Raw genomic sequence first — 27,504 nt, 5'->3', positions numbered from 1 at the left:
TACTACTGGGTGTAGGGGTACACACTTGTAGTTCCAGCACTTAGAGACTAAGATAGGAGGAGCCAGAGTTCAGGCCCAGCTGAGCTGTATAGTGAGGCTCTATGTCAGAGATGTAATGCTAATATTACTTTCACTTATAACATTCATTTATAACTTGTAATTGTGGAGTTCAGGGATTGCCACACAGGCTATATGAACACTGATTTCAGTTAAGCAAGAATAGTTACTGAAGCCGGACGGTGGTGGCGCACGCCTGTAATCCCAGCACTCTGGGAGGCAGAGGCAGGCAGGTTTCTGAGTTCCAGGCCAGCCTGGTTTACAGAGTGAGTTCCAGGACAGCCAGAGCTATACAGAGAAACCCTGTCTTGGGGGGGGGGATAGTTATTGAACGCATACCCCAAGACTGATTGATCAGGTTCACAACAAAGAAATTGTGAACCTGATTGTGGTGCTAGTAGACTGGCAGGTATGTGCCATGGTCACATGTAGAGGACAGTTTCAGGTGTTGGTCCTCACCTTTGTTTGAGATAGGTCTCTAGTTTGTCTCCACAATCACTGGCCCATGAGCTTTCAGGTATCTTCCTGTTTCCACATTCTACTTTACTGTGGGAACACTGGGATTATGGATGGCACCACTGTGCCCAGGGTTAGGTGTGCCTTAGGGATCTGAACTCAGGTCCTCATGCTTGCATGGCAAGCCTTGTGCCCACCAAGCAATAATCTGCCAAGCCCCCTATTGAGGTTTGGAAACTTTCCAGGAGTGATTATTGGTGTTACAAAGTTACACCTCTTCAGAATGTTTGTTTCCAAAGTAATTTACAGTGTTTGTTCTTTAAAAATGCCCTTCCCACCCATCCCCATTATTTAACTCCAGGTATCCTGGAACTCACTGTGTAGACTAGGCTGGCCCCAAACCTACAGAGATTCTGCCTGGAGTGCCTGGATTAAAGCATACATTTTTAAAAATGTTTTATACTTAAGTTTTCCTTGTTTGCTTGCTTGCTTGTTTTTTTTTTTTTTTTTTTTTTTTTTTTTTTTCTGCTGAGACAATGCCTTACTATGTAGCCATGGCAGGCATGGAACTCTAATCCACCTGCCTCTGCTTTCTGGGCACTAGGATTAAAGGCATGTACCACTGTTCCTGGCTACCAAGGTTAATTTTTTTTATAGGTTTTGTTTTTTGTGTGTTAGTGTATTAATTATGGATACTTATGGTGCTGAAGAGATGGCTCAGTGGCTAAGAACACTGACTGCTCTTCCAGAGGTCCTGAGTTCAATTCCCAGCAGCCACATGGTGGCTCACAAACATCTATAATGGGATCTGATGTCATCTTCTAGTGTGTCTGAGAACAGCTACAGTGTATTCATATATAGTAAGTAAGTAAGTAAATAAATAAATAAAACTTTAAGAAAATTAGGGGTTACTTACATAGGAGCAAAGGCAGCATACCAGAAAATTCTCTCATACCCAACATCTGTCTTATCCTCAGGGAGGATTGTTGTTTCTACAAGACTTGTTTTTCCAAAGTATAGGGCTTACTTATTAAAAAAAAAAAAAAAACACCAAATCATAGCACTGTCTTACCAAGTAAAACCGTAAGCTACGCTTTTTATGCTTTAGAATTTCTATTTTCCTGTTATATTAGTAATTCATTATCCATGAGAAATAATACTTTAAACAAATAAAAATGAAGCTTGGAGTTCAGTCTTTCCACCATGCCTTTCCACCATGAGGGTCTGAGTTTGATCCCTAGAACTCCGATTAAAACCCAAACATGGTAGCTTATGTTCTATCCAGTGATGATAGGAGACAGACACAGATGAATTCTTAGGCATTGTTGACCAAAAGGCCTCAACTAATCTGTGAGTTCCAGGGCTCTTAAGAAATTTCACCTCAATAAAGAGAGATGGTGGGGCCTGGAGAGATGTCTTAGAGGTAAGAGCACTTGTTGCTCTTGCAGATATATGGATTTGGTTCATAACACCCCCAGGGTGGTGTACAACTATCCATAACTTTGGTTTCAGGGGATCTGATGCCCTTTTCTGCCACTAGGCTCACACATGGTTTACATACACATATATGTATGTTTTGCCTCTATATTTGTAGATAAAACAGTCATACACATAAAATAAATAAATAAAAGTTATAAAAAAGATAGATGGTGTCCTAAGTAATAACACCCAAGGCTATTCTCTGGTTTCTATACCCTACTTCCCATGCAAAGTCACATACACCAGCACATGTGTACATACTCATATGTGTTGTATAAATAAAAGTAGCTGTATTCATTATAGCTACCTAGGAATGCTTTCTTGGACAATTTCTTTGACTACTATGTTGTCAAACCATAAAACCAAATTTTGTGATATTTACTACATATATTTTGCTTTTGCTAGACTGTGCTCAAATGTATAGTATATACATTTGTAACATATAAGTTTACATATTAATTATTTGATGACTCCTAAACATTACCAAATCTTGACAGTTTATTTTTTTAAATAATTTTTCTTTTTTAAAATGTCAGTATTGTTTTTAATTGGGAAAGCCTGCTAAAATTATTATTATAAAATAAAGGTAATACTAATTTTTCTAGGCTTTCTATTCTTTGTTGTAATGGAAAAGGATTGTTTTATTTCCTATCCAATCCAAACCAGGGAAGTTTTCTGAAAGTGAGGCCAGTGCTAATCTCTTGCTCTGTGTGTTTTAATGCTAATGAGGATATTGACGTTAAATCTCTCAGGATAGTGAAGGATGAGAGAATTTAGAAAGTGCAATTCACTGAGTGCTGTGACCTACCCTGGGGGTATTTTCTTAAAGCTACTCTACTGCTTTAAATAGTTGATACCGGAGGGAGGAGGCTGTACCTGAGCCAAGGTGTTTAATTACCTGCAGTGTTTGTAGAGTACTCCCCTCTCTGGCTGAGTGCTTATATTGGTGATATTTAATGGGGCAGTTTTTAATTTTGGGGGCAGTTTTTAATTTTACTGTCTTATGCTGGTAGATTTTCTTTTTAACTGTGACCTGTCTCAAACTCCCCCTTTTCTTTTTTACAGTTACAAGATAATAAAACTTTCCTAGCAATGCTAAACCATGTCTTGAGTATGGATGGATTTTACTTTTCAACAACATACGACTTGACTCATACTTTGCAACGGCTATCTAACACGAGTCCAGAATTCCAAGAAATGAGTCTCTTAGAAAGGGTAAGTTGGATCTTCAGGTATTTAATTTATTTGTAGTTGCTTTTTAAAGGTCTGTGTCTCTTTTACCTATAATATTTATAATTTTTTTCCTAACACCTATGTCCCAATCCTGGAGATAAATTCAGGGCCTCATATGTGCTAGGCAAGACTCTCCCACTGAACTGTATTCCCAGCTCTGTCTTGATTTCCATTACTCTTGACTGTATTAGGATCTTATGTGTGTCTTTCAAAACATACCATGTGTCAAATGTCTTATCACAGGCCTCACCAAGGGTCCTACACCCTATACTCACAGCCAAAATTGAGATAGATTGAGGTAAATACTCAAGAATCTAGTCACACAGGTGATTAGATGAAAATTTTTCAGAATGTGTGTATGCATGCTATGTGCATGTACACATAATACAGTGTTAGAGACTGAACAGGGCTCTGTACATAGTAGGCAAGCACTTTACCACAGAACTACATTCCAACCCCAGAATTTGCAATTTTTCATAAGTATTACCAGGCTATTAAATGTAAACTCGGGTGTCAGGTCTTCAAACTAGAATTGTGTTATGTACATTTGTGATTTCATTGCTCCTAGTTCACCACTATTAGCAATATAATTAAGCTTATAAAAATAAAATCAGTGTTCTAATAGGTAATGGCTTGTCAACCGTGATGCTTTTTAGTAGAAGAGACAGCAGTTTATTGAGTTAAGACTCTGGGCCTGGTATGAAGGTGCAGGCCTGCAACCTCAGCTCTGGTGTACTCTCACTCTTGGTCTGTTCTGCTCCGATGCTCTCATGTTAGGGTCTCACCCCAGCTTGGCCTTAAATTCACTGTGTAGTCCAAGAAAGCCTGGACTTGTGAATCCTTGTACCTCGCCTTCTAATGGGATTACAAAGCTAGTGCCACAGTTTTTGCTAAAATGAGTGTGCTTTTACTCTTAGGTTTTAAATGCCCTCAACTGAGTTTCTGCTGTTTAGGGACATGGCTTTTTGCTGACTTAGTTTTAATTACCTGTTATTATTTTATTATATATGTGAGGTGCTGGAGCTTAAACCAAGGACTTCATACATGGTGTGAAGCATTCTACCACTGAGCCATGACCTAGTCCTACCTTTATGTTTTTTCCTTTAATTAACAAATCATGGACATATTTAGGGGCATACAGAATTGTAAAGGTTGCTATCTGTATAACATTTCCAGTCATGGACCATTTTGACTAGTGAAAATGATGCATTTCTCTAATTTAGTATTTTAGCTGTTTAGATTTAAGATATTACATTGTAATCAAGTAAAATTGTATGTTACATTAGATATAAGCCAAATAATCAAGAAACTGGGCTTTTAAAGAAAGGAGACTGATACTTTTTAAAACCAATTGCTGTCCTCCTTACATGTCTATCAAACTTCTCTCCTGTCTGTCCTGCTTGTTGTATGCCAGGCAGGTACTACTTAATGGGGACCCAAAATGAAAAACTGAAGCCCTTGTGCTATGGGAAGAGCCTTCAGTATACTTAGGTAATAGTATAAGCATTCACAAGCAGAGGTGACTGCCATGGAGACAAGGGTCAAAACTTAGTGGGATCCTGTAGGAAGGAGAGTCTGACTCTGCCTGGTAATGCCTGAGTCAGCCCTACCTAGGGAGGTTACCTTGGAGTTGAGGCTTATCAGTTAGATGATAATGGGTGAGGGAGGCTTTTGCAAGGGAGTAAAACCGTACTCTTAAGTTGTAGGAGCTACACACTATTTCTTCTGTGACAGAAAGGGATTTTTTTTTTAAATGTTTTTGTTTTTCTTTTGGACAAGATCTCATTATAGAGCTCTGGCTGCCCTGTAACTCAACTACTAGACCAGGCTGGCCTCAAGCTCACAGAGATCCACCTGCCTCTGCTTTCTGAGTATTGGAGTTAAAGGTGTGTGCTGCTATATCCAGCTAGGGATTGTTTTCTAAAGCTAAATAAAAATGCCACTTATAGAGAGCAATAAAACTGATACTTAAAACTTTATCTTCAGACAACAAAAAAAATTTACATTGAGTGGTCAGTAGTTTTTCATAGAATTAAGTACTTGTCTTTGTTTTGGTTCCTTGATTATATTTTTCCAACTGTTATTTATCCTTAAAGGTTTTCATGTCAGCTTCTTAAAGAGTTTGATACTTATAAAGCCATGTGGCAGAATCCTCTGGGTTTTTATTGACTGCTTCCACTTATAATTCAACAGTAATTTTGTTTTAGCACTATGCTTTCTATCAAGCTGTATTCCAAATAATTCAACTTTTTAGAAATAGCAAGTTACTGTTTGCATTTCACTGACTTATAAAATATTTAGTTCTATAATCATACTGTTATACAATGATAATGATTAAGTATGGGTAGTACAAACTAATTGGGAACACACACTAAAGACACGATACTCCACCAGTCATTATCCTATAGGTCCTTCCCTATGGAATGTGGCTGAGCACAGTGCTCTCTACTCAGTCCATTTGTTAAGCTGAATAAACCCAGGTACCTCTATATTTGTGATGAATTGCTAGAGTGCCAGAGGGAGGTCAGACCTTTAAGTAGCAGCTGCCTGATATCCAGGGAGACCACACAAAGATAAGGCTCTGAGGTGGCTGTCACTGAAGAACTGAGCAGATAGCAGAAAGGACATGTGTAGAATTCCTTTACCTCTGAGGAGGACAGGCAGGAGTGGGCAAGATGGAGGCTAAATAGCTATGCAGTAGCTATACTGGGTCAAGTGTTTTCCCTGGGTGGCAATAGTGGAGACAAAGAAATGAGTGTCAACTCTTAGGGTCTATTGCTGTGAACAGACGCCATGACCAAGGCAACTCTTATAAAGGACAACATTTAATTGGGACTGGCTTACAGGTTCAGAGGTTCAGTCCATTATCATCAAGGAAACATGGCGTCATCCAGGCAGACATGGTGCTGGAGGAGCTGAGAGATCTACATTAAAGGGAACCAGGAGAAGATTGTCCCCCGTGGCTAGGAGGAGAGTCTCAAAGCCCACCCCCACAGTGGCACACTACCTCTAACAAGGCCATGCCTGCTCCAAAAAGGCCACACTTCCTAATAGTGCCACTCCTTGGGCCAAGCATATTCAAACTACCACAGACTCTGAACAAGATTAGCTCTTGGCCAGTGATTACCTAGAAGGGTAGGAGAGGATGCCCAGGGTTTCTGCGAGTTACAATACATATAGGAATGGGGAGAGAAGGAGCAGATTTGAAGTGAGATGTGTTTTGTTGGGACATGTCAGAGAAAATCGTATTAGCCACCAGGGGGAGGCATTGTTGGGTGTAGTTTTTCTATCTTTGAATACTTCTGTTGCTGGAGATATTTCATTAAGTTTCAAAACTTCTCTCAGGCAGATCAGCGGTTTGTATGGAACGGGCATCTGCTCAGAGAACTGTCTGCTCAGCCAGAGGTAATGTACTCCAATTCAATACTGCTTCCTTGTCTTAATACATGTTTGAATGTGTACTATAAGATGACTGACTACTCTCTAGGGAGTGGGTAAATAATACTAATCTGACTATAACACACACACTTGATCATACTTTTGCTGTCTCTTATAGTTCTCTGTAGAAGTCTAATCTTCTATTGTGACAAGATATCTGAGAAGTGTTTAGACTCAGGGGTTTCAGAATGTCTGTTCATTGTCTGGTGACTCCTTTGCCTGTGGGCCTTTAGTTGAGAGAACATCCCAGGTAGAATATTGATGGAGCAAATTGCTTGCCTGATGGTAACCAGACAGCAAAGGACAATAGGCTAGGGTACCAGTGTCTCTATAAAGGCTAGCTTTTAATGCCTGTCCTTCCTTCCACTAGGCTGTACCTTCTAAGTTCCAAGAGCTTGTCTGGCTAAGTTGTCAAGCTTTTATAACATAACCTTTTAGTGACACTTAAGGTACAAACTATGATACTTAAGAATAAGAATCCTTAAATGGGCTGGGCCCATTTGTGCCACACGCCTTTAATCCCAGCACTTGGGAGGCAGAGGCAGGTGGATTTCCCAGTTTGAGGCCAGCCTGGTCTACAGAGTGAGTTCCTGGACAGCCAGGGCTACACAGAGAAACCCTGTCTCGGGGGAAAAAAAAAGAAGCCTTAAATGTAAACCGTTGCTTTTTCTAAGATAGCTAGAGCATGGCTTGAAAACACAGATTTAGATTACTTCAAATTCCATGTCTCAATGTGGAAGCAGTTTCATGAAGTTTTTATAGTTTTGCAGTATAGTGAAAGTCATAAATCAAGACATTTAAAATATGTTAGTGTGTACATCAAAGAGGGAGCTACAGCAAAATAGCAAGGAAGCTTTTCTATAGGCCCAAGATGCTATCTGACGACATTCTTAGCTTTTAGATTAGTGGAAGCTGGTGATCTGCTAAGTTAATAGATTCCACTTTTAAAAAAAAAATCTGTTGAACAGAAAATGTCAGTTCTGACACAGATTTGGTCTGTTCTAGAGGCTAGGACTAGCCTAAGACAAGGTAACTAACTTCTGGACCTGCAACATTCCAGTCTCTCCAGAGAACTGCAGTTCTAATCAGTCAGCCAAACACAGCTTCTATTCATAGTCCTTAGGCCAGGGGAAACTCTAACTCACTACCAGCCTTTATCCTGTGTTGTACAAAAGAGGTATGAGCATGTACAAATCGACAGTAGATTTGTAGAAATGATTTGTTTTCAGCCCTTTGCTATGCATCCCCCTCCCCCCTTTGGTAGTTAGGATTGGAAATCATTAGCATAGTTGGTGTTTTCTAGAAATAGAGTTATAGGCAAAGACTTTAGATGCTTCATGTAGTTTTATTGATGTTTATCTGTGACCATTTAAACCCTAGTGATTACTCTGCCTTCTTACCTGCACCACTACTAACATTTCCTTAGCATTAGAAGTTACATATATTCTCACTGCATGACTGTTTGTGTATGATTGCCTGCGTGTAAATCTGTCTTACATGGTGCTGCTGGTTTATTATTTAAGTGTGCTAATTTTTATTTGTTTCTTTGTTTGGTTTTTCGAGACAGGGTTTCTTTATGTAGAATTGGCTGTCCTGGAACTAGCCATGTATTCCAGTTGGCCTCAGATTCACAGAAGTCTGTCTCCTGATTGTTAGGAATAAAGGCATGTGCCACTAGCACATGGTTGGTTGGTTGGTGGGTTGATTCTGAATACATTGTATATCTTCTCTTTAGGTCCATCGGTTTGCTCTTCCCGTGTTGCATGGCTGTATCCTTATCTGAAAATTTAGCACCTGAGTTTCTATACTCTTTAAGTTTTATTTTACATGTTTAAATGTTAAAAATGTTTACATTTTAGGACAGATGCAGAGTCTCAAATGTGATGTGGGATGAATATTTCAGTTTATTAGATATTGCTGTTACTGTACAAATGTAAAACTTAGCATAGATCTGTCAGGTTTGTTTGTTATGCTACCATAAAAGTTTTATTCATTTATCTGTGTCTGTCTGTCTATCTCTGTATCTATTTATTTATTTTTTGGGTTTTCAAGACAGGGTTTTTCTGTGTAAAAGCCCTAGCTGTCTTGGAACTCACTTTGTAGACCAGGCTGGCCTCAAACTCACAGAGATCCTCCTGCTCCTGCCTCCCAAATTCTGTGATTAATGGTATCTGTCACCACTGCCTGGCATATTTTTTTGTTTTGTTTGTTTTGCTTCTTTGCAGATTTTTTTATTATTAAGAAAAGTATTTACCCAAGAAATAATCTACATATTAAATGATGTCCAGAAAGAACAGAGGAGTGGCCCCTGATTCTGGAAAGACTCAATGCAACAGTATAGGGGAATACCAGAACAGGGAAGTGGGAAGGAGTTGATGGAGGAACAGGGGGAGGGAAGAGGGCTTATGGGACTTGCGGGGAGTGGGGCCCCAGAAAATGGGAAATCATTTGAAATGTAAATAAAGAATACATTGAATTAAAAAAGAATATAATTTAAAAAAAGAAAAGTATTGGAGAAAATATTTTTCACAGTTACAGGGAATGAAAAAAATCAGAAAAATCTCAGGGTAAAAGCTCTTGTTCATTCTGTTGTCTTAATCCCCTATTAAGATGTCTCTTCCTTTCCCCTTCCCTTTTCTACCCGTTTTCCTCCCCTTCCCCTCCCTTTCCTCCTTTCATCTTCTTTTCCTCTCCTTCCTCTCCGTCCCTTCCCTATCTTCCCCTTCCTTCCTTTCACCTTCCCTTCTTTGTCTTCCTTCCTTTCACCTCTCCTTCCTCACTTGCCCCTCCCATCTCCCCTCTTCTCCCCTCCCTTTTCATATAGCTCTCATGTATCCCAGACTGGCCCCAAACTCACTATGTAGCTGAGTATGACTTTGAACGTCTGCCTCTACCTCCCAAGTGCTAGGATTACAAGACTTCTGCATGCTAGACAAGTATATCTACATCTTCAGTCTTACTTCTACCTTACCCTCCACCCAGTTTTAAAAGGTTCTCCTAAGAATAAAATAAGAACAGATGTGTTTTAAGTAGTTTTTCAAGGATTTGGGCCAATTGTTTCTACTTTGTTTTTAAAATGATATTACAAATGGACAAATAATCAAAAAGATCATAGGCTTGTTTTCTAGACTGCTTTATAAATGGCTTACCTATTTAGTGTTGAGTTTAAAGCTTACAATGGAGTTTTGTTTAATGTAGTTAACTAGGGATTTATTTCCAGGTTTCATATTTACAGAGAGATCAACAAGTACATCTGAGTGGAGTGTACTGTAGACAGGGAGAGATGTGTTCATGAAGAACTTAATTCAGATTACTTAGGACTCTGTAGACCATGGAAGGATTGTAACTTTTACCTCACATGTGAGTAGAAGTTTTGTAGAGGACTGGCATAATAAGACAGCACCACTCTGTAACAGCGGTAGGCCAGATGTGAACAGCGCATGAGACAAGGCCGTGCCAGTGAGAGGAAGGCCAGTATTAACAGGTAGGTAACTTTGGAAAACTGAGCTTTCTAGGTTTGCTAATTATATGGACTATGAAAGATATTGGTGTGACTGTGAGGTTCTGTCATGTTAAGTGGAAGGAAACTGACCACTGAGATGGAGAAGTCCGAAGTAGGGAAAGAGCAGAGCATCATTTATTTGTTAAGCTCAGCATTTCTGAAGATGGGCAAATGAAGATGCGAGGGAGGATCCAGATGAATAGAACTGGAGGTGAGGAAAGAGCTTACACTAGAGACATTCTTTCTTTTTGTTTTTATTGAGTATGTGTATGACAGTGCACATTCATGATGGTGTGTCTATAGAGTACAGAGGACAACATTAGGCACCTGGTTTGTTATTCCCACCATGTAGGTCATGTGGTTTAGCTTGGTAGCAAGTACCTTCATCCGTTTGAGTCACTTTCTGGCCTTCAGGTATGAATTTGTAGGAGGTCAGGGCAGATGGCCTGCCTGCCTTCCTTCCTTCCATTTTTCCTTCCTTCCAACATCTGTTTAGTTTTTGTGTGCATGTTTATACTTTTGGAGTTCAGAGGACAGCTTTCAGGAGTCCATCCTGCTACCTTGTGGGTTCCAGGGAATGATTGAATTTGGGTCCTCAGGCTTGGTCCTTTATCCACTGAGCCATCTCAGCCCTTAGATGGTGGCATTTCAGTCCATGAAATGAGATGAACTAGTAGTAAAGGGAGAAATGTAGATAGAAAATCAGCCCAGAGAAAGAGAATGTACCATCAGCATAGTGAGAAAATGCTAGCACCATGTACTGCAGGCCTCAGGATAAAGGTCTTCTAAAGCTGACCCACAGTGAGGGAATTAAAAGGGCAGACTGTGGAGTCGCTCCAGGCTTTGTGGAGATACCGCATAGACCAGTGAGGGGAAGGGAAAGCAAGTGAGCAGTGTCCTGGAAGTGAGTGAAGACAGGGTTTCCAGGAACAGGGACTGCTGCTGAGACATGCTAGTGCTTAAATATGACTACTCAGGAAAGAGGTTATGCTCTGTTTCCGTCCTCCTCCAAACGAGGAAAGTAACAAATTCTGCTAAGATAGGTTTTAGAGAAGTTGGGACTGGTAAATGTGGCTACTGGAGTAAGCCTGATGACTGCGGGAGTAAAGAGGGAATTCTGGTGTAGTTGTGGGTTCAGTGGGTAATGTGTCATAGGAGCATAGGCCTTTTATTTTCAGTGAAATATGAAGCAGTGTTGTAAGCTGTGGAGTGGGCCTCCTGGGGAGCAGGGTTGGCGGCCTGGGTGAATCCATTCATTTTCAGAAGTTACCTCATTTTGGTGTGTGTTTGGTATGCACACACACAGAACATACTTGTTTTGTAATCAGGAAAGTGAGTCACAAAGTCAGTCAGTCATGTTCTCTGCAGTTTGAGCTAAGAGCAGGCTGATGTATTTGTTCATCTTCGTCCTTGTTTCAATATAGTCATCCTGGGCAAGTAGGTGAAATATGTCCCTGGAATCTTCTCTGGTGCTATGACTTTTAATGGAGAATAACTTGGGAGCTTGAGGAGCCATCAGTGTGTTGATTGTGACAGACAGCAGGAATGGATCATCAGCAGTTACCATTGATCTCAGAATCTGTGAAAACTTCTTGCATGAATTTCTGATGCATTCACAGCAGCCTGTTATAACAAAATAGTGAGCCCCACAGAATAGAAGAATTACGGTTTTGTGGTCTGGTCCTTTTCAGATTACATACAACTCTGAAGAGGAATGAGTTGTTGCTTTTGATCAGGTTTAGAAGGATGTAGTGTCATTTTCATAAAGCTCAAAAGAACATTGTTTTGTTTTTTAGGTAAGGGTTATAGGTACAGATACTGGAAAGATGGTAGAATGGTAGCCACAAGCTTGTTCACAGTTGTTATTTCTAGACATAAATTGAGCTGGCTAGAAAGGGAAAGACATAGGTAAATCAAGACCTGGTGGTATTATGAAGTCGGATGGCAGGCTCACAGATTCTTCTTATGTTTTATGATGAGTGAATCAAATTATATTAAGAAAAAGATGTTACATATGGCATACAACAGTAGGGCAAACCTAAACAAATGAGCCAAAGATAAATGATATGACCTGTGAAACAATAAAACTTGTCTTCTTACTGCTTCCATGAGCTGGATAAGCTCAATAATATCACAAGTTGGTAAAGAGGGTTAGCTAAAATAATTCTCAAGTCCATTGACATTTTTTCATATTATCAGATGGTGGATATAATTTGATCCATGTCTACATGCTTACAGAAAGAGATGTTGAAACTCTGGTTATGGCAGCCTAAGCCAAAAGTAACCAAACCAACTTGTATGTCTGTCAACAGCAGAACAGATGAATAAAGTAGTATATTCTTTCTGCTGTGTTGCATGTTTGTATTCTCAGCCCTATGTAGACAGAGAGGGAAAAGGTTAACCGTTTGAAGGCAGCTGAATCGTAGTGAGACTTTGTCTCAAATAGAGAACCCTTCCCCCCAACACACACACACACACACATACTCATGCAGAGGATAATTAAATACTACAGCAGTGAATGAGTCTCAGAAACATATAGAGCATGAGAGGTCACAGGAATACCTACACTGTAATGCCTTTCATACAAACAGACTAAATACATTGTTTAGTGGTAAGCATGACAGCCAAGCAGAGGACTGGAGTTGAGTACCACTTCTCAGTGGCAGTGAAAATCAGAAGAGAGCTCAGAATGCTTCTGAGATGCACTTGTGTACAGAGGTTTCATTTTGATCAAATAGATTTGACTTAAAAGCCACCATTTTGATTAGTTTTAATTGTACAAGTCAGTGACTAGTATTGACAGAAAGGTTTAGAGAAATCCCAGGCTGACCTTGAACTCTGCTTCTGACAATAATCTTGAACCTTATACCTCTGCGTGTTGAGATCACATGAGTGCATCACTACACGTGGGTTATATCATCATGGGGATCTGACCCAGGTCTTCATGCACACTACAAAGCACTCTACCATCTTACATATTTTACATTAATTTTTTTCCAGTTTTAGGTTTACTTTTTACATTCCAGAGAAAAAGCAGTTTTAATTTGTTTCTAGACTAATTTTGATCTGCAAATCTTCATATACATATACATGCAAATCTACATATACATGTATAATTATACATGTGATATATTTCATATTTTTCACTACAATAGCTTGTTTTTCCCCCTTTGTTTAATTTTTAAGGTTTTACTTTTTGCAGTGCAAAGGATTGAGCCCAGGGCCGAGCTATGCCACTAGCTCCTATTCCGTTTTCCATTTCTTTTTCTTTTTTTTTTTTTTTTTTGTTTTTTTGGGTTTTTTGGATTTGGTTTTTTCGAGACAGGGTTTCTCTGTGTAGCCCTGGCTGTCCTGGAACTCACTCTATAGTAGACCAGGCTGGCCTCGAACTCAGAAATCCACCTGCCTCTGCCTCCCAGAGTGCTGGGATTATAGGCGCGCGCCATCACCGCCCAGGCTGTTTTCCATTTCTTATTTGAAGATTAATTTCTTCCAGATTCCTTGTTTTTGTTCAGAATACGGTTTTAGTTATATCATTGATTGTTAGGATTCTGTCTAAGCTCCACCCCACAATTACCTGGCCACAGCCAGGTATGCCCCACCCCATAGTTGCCTGGCAACAGCCAGGTAGATGGCCCACCATAAAAGGGGCTGCTTGCCCCTCCTCTCTCTCATCACTCTTGCATCTTGGCACTCTCTCCTTTCTGCCCTCTTGGGCTCTCCTCCCCTGCCCCCTCTCTCCATATGGTCATGGCCGACCTCCACTTGGGAAGGGGTGTCTGGGCATGGGCCTGCCTAGGCACCCTTTCCCCACAGTGCCTTATACCATTCTCTAAACCTCTCTCTCTTTTTATGAACCCAACATTTGGTGTCGAAACCCAGGAATAACATTGATACTTAGTTTTATACTTGTAGAAAATAGTTCAAGATATGAGGGAAAGGAGAAAATTAAATAGAAAATGCCTGAGATGTTTTTTTTAAAAGCCCTGCCCACATGTCAGCGTAGGAGAACTGACTTGACCCGTTGTTTCACAGTTGGAAACGAGGATCCTCAGGGTTTGGAAATAGTTGTGAAGAGCCAGAAAGACCTGCATATTCTGTTCTTTTTTTTTTTTTTTTTTTTCCTCCTAAAGACAATTCATCCCTCTTAAATTTGAATTGATTCTGGAAATATTTGTTACATTTTTCTTAATATAGTTAAGTTATCACTATGCACTCATGTTCTATTAATGGAAAATATTTTGATTGGATTCTCATCTCCCGAAGGAGTTGTTTCAGAGCTGGTGTGCGTTATTATGTGAGAGGTAAGAATCATTTCATGTCAGCATGATTGGGCCACATCTGCCATTGTTTAATGCTTGTCTTAAATAACTTATCTGCAGCCATTTATATTTTGTGTTATTTGATGCCCCTGCTAACATCCTCTCTCACTGTAAGTAGTAGGTCTTCTGTGCTTCCTCCAGCTACTATAATTACTTTGCAAATGTTAACATGGTCTGTGGGCCATTAACTATGTAAGAACAGCTACATGTTTATTTGGTGTCTGAGAGTATGCTGATATTCAGTAATATACACTCATACCAGATAGTATTTCTCTTACTATTCTTGGTTTCATTGCATGTATAAAGGTAACCATTTACTTCACCATGTCAGTTTGTAATTTTTTTTTTTAACTTTTTGAGTGTCCTATAGGCTCTGCACTAAAAATATGCTGATTTGCTCAAACCAAGCTACTATGAATGTGTATTAGAGTTACTGTGGTCATGAAGATTCTCCAGCAGTCACTTTGCTTTCCACCACACTGTGTCAGAACAAAGTCCTATTCAACAAATGACTGATTCTGAGCCCAGAATGTTATACAGAGAATATCTTATTAATCTTATTACAGATGCTGTAGCACCATTAAAAAGCCACTAAGAATGATCTCAGCCAAGTTAGAGTTAGTATCTCCTTAACTGCTGTTTCTTGAATTGTTAAGCATTGAATACATATTTTAAATATGAATTTTTATATTTAAACTGATAGAAAATTTCAATTTAATCTGCTTGGTTCTTAGGGTTTTGTTGTTGTTTTGTTTTTTATTTTTGTTTTTTTCTTTCAAGACAGGGCTTCTGTGTGTAGCTTTTGACTGTCCTGGAACTCAATTTGTAAACAAGGTTGCTCCCAAATTCACAGAGCTCTATCTGTCTCTGTCTCCTGAGAAAATGCTAGGAAAGACATTCACCATTTCTACCCAGCTTTCTGCTTGGTTCTTACTCTGTTAGTTTCCTATTTATATAACTCTATAGCTTTTTATATTAGCACAGGTATGTTTTCTTCCTTTTATATAGACAGGGGTTATATTTTATATGTGTTTTCCTACATCTTGGTTTCTTTTAAAAAATTAATATACTTTGGAAGCTTTTTTCATAATGAATCTTCCTCTTTCTTCTACTTCTTTCTATTTTTAAAATAACTGATGACAAGAACCTTGTTCCTTAATGAGAATTATGGAAGGTTTCTTAGTGTTCTATTGCTATGAAGAGACACCATGACCACAGCAATTCTTTTTTTTTTTTTTTTTTTTTTTTTTCCAAGACAGGGTTTCTCTGTGTAGCCCCAGCTGTCCTAGAACTCACTCTTGTAGACCAGGCTGGCCTCAAACTCAGAAATTCGCCTGCCTCTGCCTCCCAGAGTGCTGGGATTACAGGCATGCGTGACCACCGCCCGGCCACCACAGCAATTCTTAAAGAAAACATTTAATTGGGGTTTGCTTACAGTTTCAAAGGTTTAGTCTATTACATCATGGTGGCATGCAGTCAGACGTAGTACTGGAGAAGTAGCTGAGAGTTCTACATCCAAACTGACAGGCAACAGGTAAAGAGAGACACTGGGACTGGCGTGAGCTTTTGAAACCCCAAAGCTCCTCTTCCCCTCTCCTCAGGTGACATACTTTCTCTGAGTCCATACCTACTCCAGCAAGGTCAGACCTACTCTCCCTCAAGTAGTGCTACTCCCTAATAGCCTTTGGGGAGCACTTCTCATTCAGAACACCACAGAAAAGCAAATGTAACCTCGTGCTTCTGAAAGTAAATTAACACTGAGAAGTGACACCATTGCCAGTGTAGCTCAGGGGATTTGCTTCCTTCTGATTATCTATCTTCAGAATAATGCATAGTTTCAGATATACTGATAAGAATAACTCAAATGCTTTCTTTGGGAAATATATCAGAGAAAAAAGGATGTTTTAAATATTGGGGAGTTACAAATTTGATTTCTTTCTGGTAATTTGGAAATCTGGGTCAGGGCTACCTTGAAAATTGCTTTTGCTTAGCAACAATAAATTAAACAAGCTAGTAAGGAAATACTTCAGGTACCAAAAATGCCTAACCAGTCTCTGGTAATTACATTAAATTGCTTTTCAAACTAGGTTTTGTGGACATGCTCATGATCATGGGTGTTTAGGATCATACCTAATTTTTTTCTGATATTTAAATATCTTCTAGAGGTCCTCTGCATTACAACTAAGTACTATTGATGCAGTGAGCCACGTTTTCATTTAGAATTATGTTAATATAAAGTATAATCACAAAAAATGATAGTTTTAACTTTTTAAAATAGGTTTTTTAAGCATGCTTGACTTTCTTTTCTTCAAAAGGGAGTGCTTTTGAGGTTATTTATAGTAAGAAAAATATCAACGAGCTTTATGTTTATATAAATAATTCTTGACTAGTCTTTAAGCCTACTTGAGCTTCTTTTAGTTTTCTGATAATGTACTAATCATTTGTTTGAACTTTTATAAGTACTTATTAATGTGAACTTAGTTGATAATTCTTATGTTATCTTGAGTTAATGACTTTTTATATATATTTCTTTTGTACCAAATATTAGGAATTGATTCTGAAGGCCACGCAGCTAACTTTGTAGAAACAGAACAGATTGTGCACTACAGTGGGAACAGGGCCTCATTTGTGCAGGCAAGTGTATTTGTCTGAAGGTCATCAGGTGGCCTTTTCTACTTGATTTTCATTTTCTGTCTTGTCGAAATGTTCTCATTCCCCTTGCTTTTTCCTTTTCCTTTTTTTCTTCTTCTCTTCATCCTCCTTCTCTTCCTCCTCTCCAGATGTTTTGAAACAGGGTCCCATGTAGTACTGGATGACCTTAAACGTGCTATAATTGGTTATATGACTTTGAACCCCTGACTCTTGTGCTTCCATCTCCCCAAGCGAGGGTTACACATATTTACTGCCAGGAAGACTGCTTTCTTCTTCTTAAGTACTAACTCCATGTACAGTGTGGAAAAGTTCAGCTAATAAAAGGCTTGGTTACTAGACTGCCATTGTCTTATGGGGAAGGAAGTGTCAAGTGTATGAGACTTAAGCAGTTCAGCAGCGTAAGCCTTCAGACTACCTAGGGTGATGATGATGGAACAAGCTGACAGTGTACACTTGGCTTTACCTGCTGCCTTATCCCGTCCTGCTCACCTGTTGCCCCTGGTGAAGTTGTGCAGTATTTCCTACTCCAGAGTGTCAGTGGCTAAGCAAATCCAGATAATCATAAAGACATTCCTTTGAGAATGAGTAAAGCAATTTTCTATTTTTTTCATATTGCCAAACTATATAATATATATAACTTATTAATTTTTTACTGGTAGATAAATATTTGTTTAGAACTAAGGAATACACAGAACTTTCTGTTATACAATTGCCATGTGTATAACACTTGGAAGGGAAAGTGCTTTTTAAGTCCTTTTCCATAAAATGTGTGTGTGTGTGTGTGTGTGTGTGTGTGTGTGTGTGTATGTATTGAGGGACGGTCTCTATGTTGTCCTGTAGCTGCTAGATTGTTTTTCTTTGCAAAACTGTTAATATGTGTTCTACTTTCAGTAATTAGGTTGAAAAAACTAGTTATGTATCTTTTCACATTTCTTTCTTTTCTTTCAGACTCGAGGATCAATACCTGTTTTCTGGTCACAAAGGCCAAATCTAAAGTACAAACCACGCCCACAGATCAACAAAGTAGCAAATCACGTATGTATCTTCCTGAATTTTTCACTGGTTAAAATAGAACTTAGGTTGCTTTTAGAATGTATATTTGTTCCCCACAAGTCAGAATTCAACATCTTCAAAGCCCTTCTCCTGGGCTGTAGGACAAACTGCTTTAGGAATTTGTTAAAAGTACTAGAATGAAGACTCACTGAGTAGCATGACAGATGGGCATGTGGGAGATCTCAGTGAAATTGTAGAATGGAGTGTGTCTGTCAAAAACTATTACAGTGGCTGTAACAGCTACTTACCTATGGTGTTTTCAACATCCAGAAAGTATGGTCCCTATCCTGACATTTTCTTGAGCATAGAAATGAGATGATTAAGGAGGTGTGTTTTTTTCTTTTTTTGAAAAAAGGTAAATGATAATAATAAATAGTTTAATAAGCTATATACTTTTTCTCTTTTCTAGATGGATGGTTTCCAAAGGCATTTTGATTCACAAGTAATTATTTATGGAAAGCAAGTAATAATTAATCTGGTAAGTTTGAATGTTTTGGGGGGTAAGCAACAAAATTAAAAATTCTTTTTTTTTTAAAGATTTATTTATGTATTTTATGTATATGAGTACACTGTAGCCATACAGATGGTTGTGAGCTATCAGGTAGTTGTTGGGAATTGAACTCAGGACCTCTTCTCACTCTGGCCTCACTTGCTCCAGCCCAAAGATTTATTTATTATTATATGTAAGTACACTGTAGCTGCCTTCAGACACACTGGAAGAGGGCATCAGATCTCATTATGGATGGTTGTGAGCCACCATGTGGTTGCTGGGATTTGAACTCAGGACCTTCGAGAGCAGTCAGTGCTCTTAAGTGCTGAGCCATCTCTCCAGCCCCTAAAAAATTCTTAATTAACAGGAAAATGAATTTTAAATTAATGATTTTATAACTTTTTATCATACCAGATAGAAACTGTGATCCTAGTGAACAGTCTCTCCCATCTTCCCCTAGCTCCTCCTGGTTCCTTTTACTTTACTCTCCAGTCCTTCTCATTTGTCTATTTTCATGTTTCTTATACATGTAGAATCGTACAGAATGTCCTTTGTGTTTTACTCGTTTCATTTAGTATAACATTTTAAAGATTCATCCATGTTTATCTTTAAAGACTGAGTTAATATTTTATTGTAGGCATGTAAGACTTTTTTATCTATTCATGAATTAACAGACATTTGCTTATTTCTATCTTTTGGTTATTATAAATGAGTTAAAGAGGATAATGCAGTTTAAAGAAAAGTGGTACTAATTCTTATTAAATCCTTAAACTCGGTTAGTTAAGTTGATTGGTGAAGCCGGCTGGTCTGGGCTTTTCTTTAACCCTGGGTCAGTCTCCCTCCTCCTTACTGGTCTGTTTAGATTTTCCTTTTGTGGACTGGAGAGATTGGGGAAGTTGGAGAGGTTGGGGCAAGTTTTCACTGTTAGCTCAAGCTGCCCTTGATCTCTTAGTGTTCCTTCTGACCCAGCTTCCCAATGCTAGAATTACATGTGTGAGCCACCAAATCTAACTTTATTCTTTTCATTCACTAATTTATTTATTTATTCACTTTATATCCTCATTGCAGCCCCTCCTCTCCTCCCAGTCTCACCCTCATACCCCCCTCCACCATACCTTGCTCTCCTTAGAGAAGGGAAGCCTCCGGTAACCCCCACACAAATACCCTGTACAACCTGCCCTGGCACATTAGGTCACAGCAGGACTAAGGGCACCCTCTTCCACTGAGGCCAGAGAAGGCTGCAAGGGAAAAGGGATCCAGAGGCAGGCCACAGAGTCTGAGTCACAGACAGCCCCCAAATCCAGCTTTCTATTCCAGTTCTCTATTTCTTCAAGGTTCAATTTTAGTAAATTGATTTTTTTTGTTTTGTCTTTAAAATTTTGTTTAAATCTAAGTTGTACATGAATGTCTATAATATCCTCTTATAATTTTTTTTTATATTTCTAAAAGTTATTAGCAGTGCCCTCATTATCATTATTGGCTTTAGTCATTTGAATCTTGCCCCTTTTTTTTCTTGTTCATTGTAGCGGAGCTTGTTGTCTAGGTTATTCATCTTTTCAGGAGTCAGTGTTTGTTCAGTTGTCTCCTGTTAGTTTTCTGTTTGTTTTATTTCTGTTCTAATCCGTATCATTCCTTTTTTTTCTGCTACCTTTGGAATTACTTTGTTTTTATAGCTCCTTCATGTGTAAAGTTAGGTTATTGATTTGAAGCTTTCTTTTTCTTCTTTATTTTTAATTATTTATTTTTATTTTCATCTGTATAAGTATGTCACCTATGTGTGCCTGTTGCCCATAGAAGCTAGAAGCTATCATCAGATCCCCTGGGACCGTATAGGTGGTTGGGAGCCATTATGTGGGTGCTGGAAATTGAACCCACATCTTCCTTGAACTCAGATCTGCCTGCTTCTATCTCCTGAGGGCTAGAATTCAAAGCATGTTGTACCACACCTGGCTAGCTTTTTGTTTCTGTTTTTAATGTATACATTTGCAGTAATGGAATTCCCTTTTATCGCTGTTTGTTTTATTTCTTAAATTCTGGTATATTGGATAATCCATTTTTTTAACCTGTTTCTTTGTCACTGGGGTCAGGTTTCTTTCCAGAACTGGTTGCAGTTGGTTTTGTTGTTTTGGTTTTTAGGTTTTTAAAGATCATAGAGATCGTTTGATTGTGAATTCTTTCCCAGACTCCTTTGCAAAGATCTTCCTCAACATATATGCTCACTGAAGACTCTCTTTGAGTATGTTCAGCTAATGTTTTTCCAGATTTCATTGAATTTTAGGAATTGAGAAAACATAAAAGAACACAATAACAACATGTCTTCTTTGCAAACTGACTCTGTTCTAAGACAGCCATCATTTGCCTGCCAGCCAGATGTGTTTCAAAGCTGAAGACCAGTGGGCAGTGATGTCTGCAGTATTAGGATTTTTCTGGACATTTTTCTTGCCTGAGTATGGAAGTAGCTTTCTGAATTCTTTCATATATACTGCTGATTTTGAATGTCCCTATTTTCTAAAGAGCATCACTTTGCTGGACTTTAGGTGTTCTATGTCTCTATCCAGAATGAATCTCTTGCCCCAGGTATTCACTGGCTAATCATGCAGTTGTAGCTTTTACAGACAGTCCAATATTTTTTGACCCTCATTCAGTTACACAACACAGATAATTTAGTCGTTCATGTATGTACAGTTTTGTGTACATCAGCTCTGGTCTGCTTCTCCTGGTTGACAAAGGGAGCTAAAAACAAGATTGCTAGTGCTTCCCACAAAACTCGTCTCCCTTCATAGTGGAGGAGAAAGGACAGAATTCTGTGGTTGGAAGGTGGCCTTTTCTTGATAGACTTTTTACTGGTTGCTGTAAACTTTGATTGCATTTCCATAGAACCTATAAAGTTGTTTCAGATAATTTCTTCTTTTTTTCTGCTCTTTCTGTGCCAGAATGAAAGCTTAGAGTATCCTTGTTATCTCCTTAGTATCACTATCTAAATAGAAAGTCATGCTGTTTTAAATTTTTTACAGGTGAACCATAAGGGATCAGAGAAACCACTTGAGCAAACATTTGCAAACATGGTGTCATCCTTGGGAAGTGGAATGATCAGGTATCTCATGGATGTCTATTGTAGATCCTTTTAAGGCACATGTGCACTTATATATGTATGAATATAAAGAGTATGCTATTATATTTCAACTTTCATCTAAAAAAAGTGCATGCGTGCATGCTTGTGTGCTTGTGTGTGTGTGTGTGTGTGTGTGTGTGTGTGTAGTGCTCATGGAGGCTAGATGTAAGCAAGCCAATACAGATGCTGGTTATTGAACATGGGTCATCTGGAAGGCCAGCAAGGGCTTGTGACTGCTGAGCCATTGCTCTAGTCCTCAGCCTTTGCATATTTCTCGTGCCAGATAAAAGCATAATTTTCTTTAATACAATCTATTTGACAGAGTAATTTTGTGTTTGGTTCCTGGTTAAAATCTCACCAACGTTTTGTAGAGCAATGGCCTATTAGGTCATGAATCTAGGTTTTTGTTTTTGAGATTTTTAAACTTTTATGTGTATGAATGTTTTATACTCCCTGGAAAGGGAGTTACAAATGGTTGTTAGCTGCCATATATGTATTGGTAATCAGACCTGGGTCTTCTAGAAAAGCATCCAATGCTCTTAACTGTTGCACCATCTCTTCGGCCTCATGAATTTCAGTTTTTAACTTGATGTGGTCTTTACCACTGCATGAGTTGGGTCAGTTTAGTTTTTGTAGTACCCTTATCTGGAGTATTATCTTTGCCTGTCCAGTAAGTCACAAGGCAGAGATTTTAGATACTCTGTGTGATGGTCTGTTGAAACCAAGACTACAGCTGATATTCTAATCACAGTACTAAAATAACTTATAGTGCTACTTTTACCTAGGTTGCCTTTTAAGATTCCTTCCTTGCATCCTGTCACTGGCCCACATGTATTTTCTGTGCTAATTTCTGGGAGTTGTGGTTCTCTCTTAAGAACCATTGAGGTGGTAGAGTCTGTTTCATGCTAGAACCCTATACTGTGAGGGTAAAGCAAGGGAGTTACACAGCAATGGATGCTTTGTCTGCATTTTCACTCCTCAGATGGGAGTACAGTCCTTTCCTTCCAGGCCTCCTGTTCAATGTGATCCCTGAGCAGGATGTTGGGGAATATGCCATACTTGGTGTAGCCAGTCTTCTCCATTGACGGTCAGGGCCTGGCTAATGATTTTTTCCCCCTCTCAAGGGAATGGTAGGACACTGTCACATTTAGATATAACCTAGCTTTAGAATTGTACTTCTTGAATTCAAGGCCCATACCCAAACATAGCAAAAGCAATATATAGCAAACCTGTAGCCAACATCAAACTAAATGGAGAGAAACTTGAAGCAATCCCACTAAAATCAGGGACTAGACAAGGCTGCCCCCTCTCTCCATCTTTTTAATATAGTACTTGAAGTTCTAGCTAGAGCAATTAGAAAACATAAAGTGGTCAAAGGGGTACAAATTGGAAAGGAAGAAGTCAAACTATCACTATGCAGATGATATGATAGTATACTTAAGCGACCCAAAAAACTCCACCAGAGAACTTCTACAGCTGATAAACAACTTCAGCAAAGTGGCTGGTTATAAAATCAACTCAAGCAAATCAGTAGCCTTCCTATATGCAAAGGATAAGCAGGCTGAGAAAGAAATTAGGGAGATGACACCCTTCACAATAGCCACAAACAATATAAAGTATTTTGGGGTGACTCTAACCAAACAAGTGAAAGATCTGTATGAGAAGAACTTCAGAAACTCAGAACTCAGAAAATGGAAAAGTCTTCCATGCTCGTGGATTGGCAGGATTAATATAGTAAAAATGGCCATCTTACCAAAAGCAATCTACAGATTCAATGCAATCCCCATCAAAATCCCAACTCAGTTCTTCATAGAGTTAGAAAGAGCAATTCTCAGATTCATCTGGAATAACAAAAAAACCAGGATAGCTGAAACTGTTCTCAACAGTAAAAGAACTTCCGGGGGAATCAGTGTTCCGGACCTCAAACAGTACTACAGAGCAATAGTGTTAAAAACTGCATGGTATTGGTACAATGACAGGCAGATAGATCAGTGGAATAGGATTGAAGACTTAGAAATGAACACACACACCTATGGTCACTTGATCTTTGACAAAGGAGCTGAAAATATCCAGTGGAAAAAAGATAGCCTTTTCAACAAATGGTGCTGGCTTAACTGGAGGTCAGCTTGCAGAAGAATGAGAATTGATCCATTCTTATCTCCTTGTACAAAGCTCAACTCCAAGTGGATCAAGGACCTCCACATAAAACCAGACACACTGAAACTAATGGAAAAGAAACTGGGGAAGACCTTTGAATACATGGGCACAGGGGAAAAGTTCCTCAACAGAACACCAATAGCTTATGCTCTAAGATCAAGAATTGACAGATGGGACTTCATAAAATTACAAAGTTTCTGTAAGGCAAAGGACACTGTCAAGCAGACAAAATGGCAACCAACAAATTGGGAAAGGATCTTTACCAACCCTATATCCGACAGAGGGCTAATATCCAATATATACAAAGAACTCAAGAAGCTAGACGCCAGAGAGCCCTATAACCCTATTAAAAAATGGGGTACAGAGCTAAACAAAGAATTTTCACCTGAAGAACTTCGAATGGCTGAGAAGCACCTTAAGAAATGTTCAACATCACTAGTCATTAGGGAAATGCAAATCAAAACAACCCTGAGATTTCACCTTACACCAGTTAGAATGGCTAAGATTAAAAACTCAGGAGACAGTAGGTGTTGGCAAGGATGTGGAGAAAGAGGAACACTCCTCCACTGCTGGTGGGAATGCAAGTTGGTACAACCACTCTGGAAATCAGTCTGACTGTTTCTCAGAAAACTGGGCATGACACTTCCGGAAGACCCTGCCATACCACTCATGGGCATATACCCAGAGGATTCCCCAGCATGCAGTAAGGACACGTGCTCCACTATGTTCATAGCAGTCTTATTTATAATAGCCAGAAGCTGGAAAGAACCCCAATGTCCCTCAATAGAGGAATGGATACAGAAAATGTGGTATATTTATACAATGGAATACTACTCAGCAATTAAAAACAATGAATTCACGAAATTCTTAGGTTGGATCTGGAAAATATCATCCTAAGTGAGGTATCCCAGTCACAAAAGAACACTCATGGAATACAGTCGCTGATAAGTGGATATTAACTCAGAAACTCTGAATACCCAAGATACAATTCACATATCAAATGACTCCCAAGAAGAAGGAAGGAGAGGTCCCAGATCCTGAAAAGGCTTGTTCCAGCATTGTAGGGGAGCACCAGGACAGAGAAGTAGGAGGGGGTTGGTAGGCGAATGGGTGGAGGGAAGAGGGCTTACGGAACTTATGGGGAGGGGGGAACCAGGAAAGGAAAAATCATTTGGAATGTAAACATAGAATATAGAAAAAAAAGTACAAAAAAATTGTACTTCTTAAATATTAGGTAACTGTAAAGATTGACAAAATTTTGTCTGCACATACATATGTATTGTTGGTAAAGGAATGTGATTTTGGGGGTGTCTAGGGGTGGTTGAGTTGGGCAGTAGCTAACACTACAGGGACTGTCTTGCTTCCCTGAACTTCTTACAACCCCTAGTACACCAGAGATATCCAGCCTAATCCACCATGGGCTGAGCTGAGTTTCAATACTTTGAACATACTGATCTGGAAAATGGTGAGAAGAAACCACATGGTTTGCATACAGGGATAAAAATATATGTTATTTGGTTGGATTGTACCCTCTCTTGACAAGTATATCTCAGTACTTTGCAACATATCTGCTTCACTCACATTTGCTGTGTTTCTCTACTTTTAACTACAGGCCTCTAGAATTACATAATACATTTTATCTTTTAATTTAATTAATATGTCCTCTACCATATATGAGCATGGGAGGGTGTGTGTGTGTGTGTGTGTGTGTGTATGCGCGCACGCACACGTGCCAGTAATGCTGGTGGTAGTAAGCCCAAAATGAAAGAGGCTCTATATTCCTAAGCATTATGCATGCTCTAATATAGAAAAATCACATTATAGGGGTGTTATTATTAGAAGAAAATTGAATGGTCTCGTCAGTTTCTGAGTATGATTTTTGGGTTTTTTTTTTTGGTAGATATATTGCCTTTGACTTCCATAAGGAGTGCAAAAATATGAGATGGGATCGACTGAGTATTTTATTGGATCAAGTAGCAGAAATGCAGGATGAATTAAGGTAAGCCATATTACTTCTTTAGAGCAGTAAGGGGAGAGAGAGATGTATAGGTCAGTCTTACTAATTATATATAATTTAGCAGATTTGTGAAGCTGTTTCACTGGGTTGTCAGTGCTTATATATGCTGTTTTATCATTTTAATTTTTTGTAATGGAAGAGTGTGGTTGATTGATTTTTATAAATGGGCTGATGTCAGGACTATTTGTAGTATTTTTCAAATTTTTTTACATAATTGCACTTGGTTTATTACTATTTTGTTTTTAGTGGTCTTTCATTTTATCACAGCATTCCATTAGGAGCCTTTGTAATGCCAATTTTCAGTGTCCTCTTTGCAGCCTGTTAGGTCACAACATAACTTTAAATAGATGCTTCCTATCACATAAGAGTGTCTGGGTTCTTTCCTTATCTCTGAAAGAGTGCTGCAAGTGGTTCTATCTGGATGAATATGTGTTTATCTTTTTATTTGTTTTAAAATTTTACCTAGGAAAAAACTCTTAAATGTAGGATTAGTGAAGCAAAAGATTTGAAGATCAATGTGATGCTTTTGGAATATTTGCTACATAATTTAATGTATTGGTTCACAGGTTTATTGTTTCCTGTACATGTATTGGTCTTACTTATTTTAAAGCCAAAACAATCTATACACCAATCTATCATATTGTTTTACCTTTGTGAAAGTTCTAACCACATATACTTTTTGTATACAATGTACCAAATGTACTTTTAAATTTCAATTATCTCTTTGAGCATTTGTTTGGTTTTAAGAATATGTTAATATACATAGCTATCAACTATAGTTTAATTTTTTCCTGTGACAGTCTGTCATGAGCACAGCTATTGAAGGGTGATAGATAGACCTATCTACTCAACTGGCATCTCAGAGGGCAAAAGCTCATTCTTTTCCACACTGTCTTAAAAACCCTTCATACTGAATGTCCTTCCTTTCTACTTCCTGTGCGTCTCTCTATCCTACCTCCTGACTTCCTCCCACTCTCTATGGTGTTTTCATATTCCCTGTCAACTGGTTGCTTGCTCTATCTCTTGACCTGTGATTGACTTTATTTACTCTTACAATAAATGGAAAGCTCTGGGATAAAAAGTTTGTAGTCGGGCTGAGCCACACCACAACTAGAGACAGGTTTTTCCAGTATACAATTGTTGTATTCCATAGCTGCCTGCAGCTTTTACGAACTGGGTTGCTGGAACAGAAGCTGAGGGGTAGATGGGGAAGGGGCGAAAGAAAGAAGGGCCAGGACAATATTTTACTGATCAAGGCCGAAACTTTAATGGCGGTCAGACCTTTTAACAGTTTGGGCAAACACTTCCCCCCAGACTCCGGGCTGAGTTCAGGTGGAAGTTGTCTAGCTTCTCCTGGAGGTTCTTGTCTCAGGCAGCTGGGTGGGTCACCTGCTTAATTCAGGAATTCCTAGACCTGGAGGAACAATGAGCTTAACCTTCACTGAGCTTCTCCACCCTAGGATAAAAATTCCTGCCTTAACCTACTTCCCTATTATGTCTATTCCTGCCTGTAGCCAGGGATTGTCCTTGACCAAA

At 38.9% G+C, this 27,504-nt stretch overlaps 1 protein-coding gene across 1 annotated transcript in view; it reads left to right on the top strand.

Moving 5' to 3' along the window:
* The window catches only part of Sacm1l (SAC1 like phosphatidylinositide phosphatase), a 65,422-nt gene that overhangs the window by 24,906 nt on the left and 13,012 nt on the right, over positions 1-27,504 (top strand). The window contains exons 5-13 of the mRNA XM_052186867.1: positions 3,058-3,207; positions 6,571-6,630; positions 8,399-8,432; positions 14,368-14,469; positions 17,036-17,121; positions 18,088-18,174; positions 18,602-18,670; positions 21,697-21,776; positions 25,852-25,950. Of these exons, the coding sequence (XP_052042827.1) occupies positions 3,058-3,207; positions 6,571-6,630; positions 8,399-8,432; positions 14,368-14,469; positions 17,036-17,121; positions 18,088-18,174; positions 18,602-18,670; positions 21,697-21,776; positions 25,852-25,950 (767 nt within the window). The remainder of the gene's footprint in view (positions 1-3,057; positions 3,208-6,570; positions 6,631-8,398; positions 8,433-14,367; positions 14,470-17,035; positions 17,122-18,087; positions 18,175-18,601; positions 18,671-21,696; positions 21,777-25,851; positions 25,951-27,504) is intronic.

This window comes from Apodemus sylvaticus, chromosome 7 (genome assembly GCF_947179515.1).
Source record: "Apodemus sylvaticus chromosome 7, mApoSyl1.1, whole genome shotgun sequence".
NCBI classification, from domain to species: Eukaryota; Metazoa; Chordata; class Mammalia; order Rodentia; family Muridae; genus Apodemus; species Apodemus sylvaticus.
The sequence above is the reverse complement of the archived record's forward strand: the minus strand, read 5'-3'. Positions and strand labels throughout refer to the sequence as shown.